The sequence below is a fragment of the Ylistrum balloti genome, unplaced genomic scaffold (assembly GCF_031769215.1).
Source record: "Ylistrum balloti isolate Yb309-2 unplaced genomic scaffold, AGI_CSIRO_Ybal_v1 Utg370156, whole genome shotgun sequence".
Lineage (NCBI taxonomy): Eukaryota > Metazoa > Mollusca > Bivalvia > Pectinida > Pectinidae > Ylistrum > Ylistrum balloti.
Genome location: NW_026782154.1, coordinates 606,875 through 615,879, shown reverse-complemented (window position 1 = coordinate 615,879; position 9,005 = coordinate 606,875). Strand labels below are relative to the sequence as shown.

The window sequence follows — 9,005 nt, the reverse complement described above, 5'->3', positions numbered from 1 at the left end:
AATGTGTGAGAATGATAAATAACAAAATGTGTGAGAATGATAAATAATGTGTGAGAGTGATAAATAACAAAATGTGTGAGATTGATAAATAACAAAATGTGTGAGAGTGATAGATAACAAATTGTGTGAGAGCGATAAATAATAAAATGTGTGAGAGTGATAAATAACAAAATGTGTGAAGGTGATAAATAACAAAATGTGTGAGGGTGATAAATAATGTGTGAGTGATAAAACGTACGTAATAACGACTGTTTTACAGTCATTTGCTCATTTCCCTGTTCTCCTATTTTAAATATCATTGCTTTAGTATTAGAACATATTTCATTGTCGCAGCTAACATGTTTGTAGATCATTTGTTATGCTTCGTGCCCAATTAATTTGGTATTATGCAATGACACACGTTTCGATAGAAAAACCGTCAAAACTAACAAGTCTATACGATATTGAAATTCAGCGTTCCACGAGAACATTAATTATGCATATTGTCCGCCCACACAGCGTTATTGGATTATGTTCACAAGCCTTGACGTGAAATATTGATCCGCAATTTGCAGGATTAATATTTTATGATTGTTTTTAAAAATAATTACATACGTACTCGCTGACGACAGTCAGCAGTATTCCGAGTTATTCAGTTTTACAGATATCAGATAACATCAGGATCAACATATTTAAACACACATTAGATATACTTTTTTTCAAATAGAGTTAAAATCCCGCAAATTCTTCAGAAACCTTGATAGAAAAATATAATTGAGACATATATATATGATCCAGATCAAAGAAAGACTTTTATGAGATATGTCAGTTTGAACAAAGGGATAGGTTTACCTATTGCGGATGGGAAATAGGATTCCAGTCATATCTTGTCGGGCTGCGGTAGACCAAGGTGTGTTACTGCGGTCGTACACAAAAATATCTACATACAGATGGATTATAAAAAATTGCACCCAACGAACATATATATGTTTTACAGTACACTGTTAAGTTGTATGTTCATCTAATAAAGACAAGTTACAATGACACGTTGTTAGCATGAAGTACAAGTAAAATGTAGTCATGTATAATTCTTAATAGTGTTACTGATGAACGGGTCACTTTCTTCGCGTCTTAAACTCAATGTCTACGTTCATTAAAAGACGGTACGTTTGGCGAAGAGGACATGGCAGAACAGCTCAAGGGGACGGGAAAAGGGACAGGTGGAATCGAACCAATGCCCACAAGAGGATAAGAGTACCATAAACAATTAAAACACATCCGAAGGAGGAGGAGGAGGGGAGAAAGAGGATGAGGGGAGGAAGGGGAGAAAGAGGATGAGGGGGAGGAGAGGAGAAGGGGAGGAGAGGAGAAGAGAAAGAAGAGAAGGGGTTGGAGGAGAAAGAGGATGATGGGGAGGGCGGAGGAAGGGGAGAAAGAGGAGGAGGGGAGGGGGAGAAAGAGGTGGAGGGGAGGGGGAGAAAGAGGAGGAGGGGGAGGAAAGGAGAAGGGGAGGAGAGAAGAAGGGAGAGAGAAGAGGAGAAGGGGTTGGAGGAGAAAGAGGAGGAGGGGGAGGGCGGAGGAAGGGGAGAAAGAGGATGAGGGGGAGGGGGAGGAAGGGAAGAAAGAGGAGGAGGGGGAGGAGAGGAGAAGGGGAGGAGAGGAGAAGAGAAAGAGAAGAGGAGAAAGGGTTGGAGGAGAAAGAGGAGGAGGGGGAGGGCGGAGGAAGGGGAGAAAGAGGATGAGGGAAGAAAGCAGGAGGAGGAGGGGAGGACAGGTGGAGGAGGGCAGATAGGAGGATGAGGGAAAGAGGAGGAGGTTAAAACATAGTAGTATTTCACTGGAGAGGGTGTTGGAGCGCAAACCCTGACAATATGGGATGGAAAAATATGATGTGAATAAAGATTACAGGAAAGACTTTCGAAATAATAAGGAGAGAAAGAAAGGCAAATTAATGGTCCATGATAATAAGAGTTAAACGAGTCATGAAGGAATTGAAAAAACCCCAACAATTCCAGAGAATTAGAATTTAAGAGAGACATAATTTCCCAGGGACCGTTGTTTTTTATCAACGTCGCTGAACTCACACGATGTGTTTGCATTGGATCTTATCACGAACATGCTGTAATCCCCAGGAAAAAGCTGACCGTAATCACGTTATCGGTAGGATTGTTTTCATCATATTCTCTGCTTTCATGCATAAAACGCATTCACCAGATATCTCTACAAGTTTGACCTTGAACTCTGACAACAAGCCTCACTGCAATATTTCTTTATGCCATGACGCGCAATATCTCCATGATGTGATTCGTGATTTAAATTATATCGTGAAATGGAAATTGTAAATATTTTTAGAAGGATGTTATCGATCGTGTCGGGACATAGGAGGAGGGGGGAGGGGGGGCTCGCATGTCCGTGATCGTACAAAACCATACATGTTCAAACAGACATGAACTCGTAAATCCATCTTTCCTCCAGCAGACAATATGTTGTATATAATAAACCAGCACAGAAATCCAAGGGTATTACAAGTGATAATATAACAAGGGATTTATAGATCTCTTCTGCAATTGGGCTGTATTTGTATTCTAGTGGTATTGGTAGAGAAGTTATACTCTCGGTTTACCATTGTATAAGTAGTACGGACGACATGTAAGTCGTATTTCTTTTACCTTAGTCTTAGTGGTACGTATAATGATTATCTTAGTCGATGACGTACATAAATTATATTCTTTTTACCTTAGACTAAGTAGTACGTAAATTGTGTTCTCTTATTACCTTAGTCTAAGTGGTACGTAAACTGTGAACTGCTTACCTTAGTCTTAATGGTACGTAAACTGTTTTCTCTGATTATCTTAGTTATTGTATAATTTTAATTTTGTTACAAATCTCGGCCTTAGATGAATCTACTTTTGAAACTTATTGGGTTGTCTTATTTATCTATAATTGTACATGAACAGCGATCTTCATTTACCTTAGTTTTAATGGCACAGTGATAACTTTTATGTAAAATATTTACCTCAATGTCAAACTTACTTCATCTATGACGTTATTTCATCTTTGTCAGTTATCACAATGTTTCCTAAATACCCGATGTACACTCTCAATATGCGAAAAATCGGTCAATGTGTTTCCATATCCATACATTTCATGACGTCACTCGCAGTTTGTCAATTTGACACACCATGACATTACAGTAACAGGGCTTAATTTCCTGGCCAGCTTTATGTAACGAGGTAACACAAGATGTGTGATGTTTTGTAATTAAGTAACACCTTAGTCGGCTACTTGTTACAATCGGTGAGTACAAGTTCTCCGTCCGTCATGGGGAGTTTAGTAGCAATCGGAAGTGTTATTATTGTCTAATTCTCACTTACAAGTGGTAAGAAAAAGGAATGCCAATTATGTAGCTGCTCTGTGATTAACTAGAATATCTAATATCAATTTGACACGCTTCCCTATGACAGACATGTCAACAAAACAGTTCTTCAAAATCAAATTAAATATGAAGACAGATTTCCATGGAAACTCCTGTAAAAGTACAAGGAGAGCTTGGTGACGTCACTCACTCAGCTGTTGTTCGTTTGATTAAAAAGCGATAGACGCAATCATATTTTCGGAGTTTTAAGTTGAAGTTCTTACCTTCTGATTTCAATTTAAAGTTATCCTTACGGTCACTTGTCTTTTCAGAGTATGGATATTCTTTATTGATATATCAACCAGTTCTTATCAGTGAGTAGAGCAGTGAACTTACGTATATTTATCGAGGTTCCGTTGTAGTATACCTTTCTCTCATTTGAGAATGTGACATTACAGTACTTACTTTGATTTCCAAAGATTTACATGGCGGATGTCGTCAATGAAGCAGAAGACGCTTATTCTTCCAGAACACTTGGTTTTAATCTCCTTGTACTTTTTCATGAATCTCCTTGTAAATCTTTCTCTTGTTCATATTGTGCTCAAGTTTTGTTGAATTTGAGTTTGGATTATCACTATGTGGACATGTTGGAATTTTCTTGCTGTTTTTTTGCACTAAGGAGGCTGTAATAATAATGTAACGAGAAAAAACTCTACACATTATAAAAACGACAAGCACGCTTCATATTAGATATCCTATTTGACACTCTATCATAATTGTTTAATAAGTTGAAATGGATGCCTATAGACTTATATATCAAGTTCGGATGATCAATCATTACTTGTTTAATGTGTGAATGGACTTAAGACACACACGAGAATAGCACCTCACATACAAATTTAGAGCTAGATACAGTAGAGTCAAACAATGAATTAAACCTCGTCATACGGTTGTTTCGTCCCTCTAGCATTCTTCTGAGGGCCTAAATTTGGAAGCCTAAGAGGCGACTAAAGAAAATCCCAAGTGATCGAAAGAAAAGTCAGGATCTATAAGGGAGGGTGTACTAGCCCCATGAATTAGAAAAAATCGCGATTTTCATGTATTTAGTAATTTTAAAACAACATCATGTACATATGTTAAACATTTAACATATGTTACAATATAGTATGCATGTTACCACAGATGTTTGGGACTTAAAGTCCACCAGCAGTGTTTACCACCTGCAAGAACAAAGCGATATATGGTATACAAATTGTAACATCATTTGAATGTATGCTATATTAGCATATATGCATATAAAAGTCCTGCCATCTAATCTAACAACATTAAATATCTATGTTTTCTGTGATAATTTGATTTCTTGCTAAATATTATTGTATGTGATATAAGTTGTTGTGTTTGAATTTTAAATACAACTTCTGTATATCTCCCTCCATGTGAATATCATTAATTGTGGATTACATGAATGTTATTATGTAACGAACTCATTTGACTGATTTCGAGGACCCAGAGGGAGACTTAGGCTAAATCAACTTGTACATCACCAGTACATCAAGTTCATTATTATGAATCTGAGAAACCTCAACAGATCATAATTTGATTGATGTTAAGACAGCGCCCCCATCAGTACGTAAATGAAAGTGCATTTATATTAAGGACTAGGAAAGAAACCCTCTCTCTTTACCTTGGTTATGCTGTGACCAATACTACTAGCGACATATTTACCATTAAGGACCAGAAACATTCACGATTTTCCTTACATCTCCATGATAGGTAGTATTTTGTATCGGAGCTCATTTTGTTTCCACACGTAAGTGCTCTATTGTCAGAAATATATGTCTTTAATTTCATTGTCGATGACCTGAGGTATGATGTTTAACGGGAAAATGTTTTAAGCTGAATAAATGAAACACGCCTTTATTACAGACTGGTCGCAGACAGAAAACCCCTCCAGTAGCTGTAGGAAATGATTATAGTTCACCAAGCATAATCATACAGTTTAGCTATTCAATTTTGAATTTAACTTTTCCACCTTCTCTACAACAAAAATCAATACCAACTCTTTGCGTCATAACAAATCCTGGATTCTGTTTGTGAATCTTGCAAGGCGTAGTTAAAGTAATAGTGTCTTTGGAAATCTAGGGAATTAGAAATGACACTTTGAATGAGTTTTTACTGTCGCTGTCATAAAATCGATTGCATAGAAATATATCTAATTTTGTAAGTGTATTTTGTATTCTATCTAACGTAGCACTATTGTGTTGAGACGGACTAGAGACACAGGGTAATATAGTACTTTTGTGTTGAGACGGACTAGAGACACAGGGTAATATAGTACTATTGTGTTGAGACGGACTAGAGACACAGGGTAATATAGTACTATTGTGTTGAGACGGACTAGAGACACAGGGTAATATAGTACTATTGTGTTGAGACGGACTAGAGACACAGGGTAATATAGTACTATTGTGTTGAGACGGACTAGAGATACAGGGTAATATAGCACTATTGTGTTGAGACGGACTAGAGACACAGGAGAATCTGATTTAATAGCTGGTGTTGTTGTGTGTTGTAATTAATATAGCACTATTGTGTTGAGACGGACTTGAGACACAAGGGAATCTGACTTAATATGTTGTGTATCTGTTGTTATCGATAAAAAAAAAATAGCAACATGTCACCTCGATAACTGCCGCCATGTAAGTCTTTGTCAATTTAGTAATATCAACGGGCAAACTAACGAGCATCAAACACGGTCTGTCAAATGAATATTTCTCAATGAAATCATTATGGCGACGTTTAAACTTCCCTGTAGTTTTCATCAACCTGCATCTCTTTTTTAGAATTGATTTAAACATATTTTATTGAACATAAGTAGCAATAGGATTGAACACAAGTTTTACAACTTATATAAAGTCAAAAATACAAATACAAGAATGTTCGTGTTTAGTTTTGAAGTGTTTTGAAAAAAATGTGTGCCCATATTTAGAAATTAATTTTGTTTCAATCTACCGATCCCTTAGTCGTACTTGATGTTATTAAATGATAGATTCGATCTTGTCCCGGTAAGTCGAGTTGTCATTCAAACATTGAAGTATTTTTCGAATTAGGTAACTGCAGTATTGATCATCACATATATTTCTACACTCGGTAAAATGTCTGGTCTGTTACTTTACTACTATTACCGTAAGATCATCAACTTGAAATAAACATTACACATATGTACATACATACGTTATCTTCTCAACCTACAATGTTCATATCCTTAAAAAGGTATGAAATTTGGACTAGACTTGGCAACAGTCTAGCTTTATGATTGAAGAAAAGAAAGTGTAGATCAGGTCTAACATTAATCATATTTTTGATATCGTGGAGTTCTGACTCGCTGGTGGAGAGATCCAGCTGATTCTCACTGGGTCATACATCCAGTGTTTTGTGACGCCCGATCGGAATTTGGTCGCAGTGGACATTTTTTTTCAATATCTGTTGGTTTTTTGTTTATAAAGTCATATTTTTTTTCGCGAAAATCACAATTTATGGTGCAACTGTCAACTAATCTTTTAAAGTTCGCAACATATTTAATGACTGTTACTATAGAACAACTGAATTCCCTGAGAATGTTACCGACCGCTCGGTGTTGTACCAACGTCCAGTAATTTAACATATGTTTACTCGTGTAAATTCTCCTTTTTTTGGCACAGCAATATACCATAAAATATTGACTATTCATTTTTCCTGATATTAGTCGTGTGCTTTGGTAATACTATTCCATAAAGACATTTATCCGTCATGTTTGGCAGGGTCGTAACTCATGTAGGGTGGTATTACTGAACCATAAAGATATCGACCTGCTATCATCGTCAACAAATTGGCTAACTTATCGAAAGACACTTGATTTGGTGGGCTGATGGTCGTTATCCCTGCAGTGTTTGTTCCTGGCATATCACCACAGATGATGCTACAGGCTTAGCTTTAGTCTCATCACCATTATCGTCGATCATTCAAACCATACACAGTGTCGCAAACAAATTTTCCGCAGAAAATGCGATTACTTTCTGGCCAATTTCGATGCCTATATTTATGCAGTGATGTATCTCTGTGAGATAATCAGAGAGTTCCGATGAGGCTGGGATCGAGACTGTCGTGGCCCCAATGAGATGCCAGACCAGAACAGACTTGGTATCCAATCTCCTGTAAGCTTTCACTACATTGCTCCACGACATATACGTGACCATGTTTAGGTCACTACTGTGAAATGATGCCTATTTTATCCGCTAATTCTTTTTTGTTAGCCGGACAGAGAGACTGTGATGGGCCATATACCCAAGACTTGCCGCGCTTTTGACAGACGGGACGAGACTGGCATACTAAATTAATCCAAGATTTCTCACAGACCGGATAAAAGCTCTACGACTCCGGTCCGAATATTACGCTCTGTTATATATGTACACATATATATATACAATTTTTTAGCTACCGGAACGGCCAGGTCTTGCGCTTCCGATGTTTTTCTGTATACTCTCCCTGAGCGAGAGGAAAGTGAATACGTATGATATTTCTATCGAGTCTGCCTGGAGCTATAATGATGGATGGGCTAACAAAACGTTGAAATCTCCCCAATTTCACGACTTATCTCATTGCTCTCACTGTATCGCCTTGACAATGTTCGGGAACAAGGATTTCTCGTTACGTAACACTGATAAATTGTTTATACCGGGAAGAAATATCATGCGGTTGCTTTCTAACGTTTTTTTAATCACACAAATGTAATGAAATAAAGTTTGTAATTAGTTTTAAATTAATCTGTTATACTTCCTGTCACATTTGTAGATTTTATCTCCCAATAGACTATTTTCCAATAGGAACATAAGCTTTTATGTATTTATGACTTTTTTTCAGAAATAATCATATTTCTTATTAACAAAATGATGGAAATAAGATACCTGACACAAAATAAATACTTACCACAAACCAATTATACCTTACACAAAACACACTACATTGAAATCCATCCTTCTCCCAACTGAAAACACTTTCCGACAAAATGTATTTTAAAGCGTCATTATTTGGAGAACATGTCCGACCTAATCTCTCCATTCTCTGACTCTTCAGTATTCGATTTCATACATGGACTCGAATTTAATAATATTTTAATCTTATTGTGTCGAATGTTTTATCACTATTTAACGTTGCCGCCTAAACAAAAGTATCGAATATTTGATAACAAATATAATTAAGAGACAAAAGCGCTGTATTTTGATGTGAATATATTCTTTGATGTCATGAAATCATATATATATACATTTTATGTGAATCCAAATATACCAGATAGAGAATTCAACATTCCAAAGTATGTATCATAATTTCTGTCAAAAAAGTAGGCAGGTAACAGAACACGCGTATTTAAGACCCGGAGAACGTTTTTCTAACCGTTTTCTATAACCGCTCACTGTTTTGTTATCGACATGATTCTGATTTGAAACCTTACTTAAATTGACAAAGATTGACATGGCAGATGTTGAAGCAGAAGGTGCTTATTCTTACGGAACACCTGGGCTCCTTTCATGAAGTCATGCTCATGGTCTGAAAACCATTTTACTCAGATTTAAGTACGTAATATGATATCTAACATTTTTAATGATGTGAAGGAATTCTCTTCTTGTACTATTTT

The 9,005-nt window shown here is 36.6% G+C and overlaps 1 protein-coding gene across 1 annotated transcript; it reads left to right on the top strand.

Moving 5' to 3' along the window:
- Nucleotides 1–1,387: 1,387 nt before the first annotated feature.
- Nucleotides 1,388–1,771, top strand: LOC132550894 (octapeptide-repeat protein T2-like). Its single transcript, XM_060214991.1, has one exon. The coding sequence runs from the start codon at nt 1,388–1,390 to the stop codon at nt 1,769–1,771; it is 384 nt and encodes a 127-aa protein (XP_060070974.1).
- Nucleotides 1,772–9,005: the final 7,234 nt, after the last annotated feature.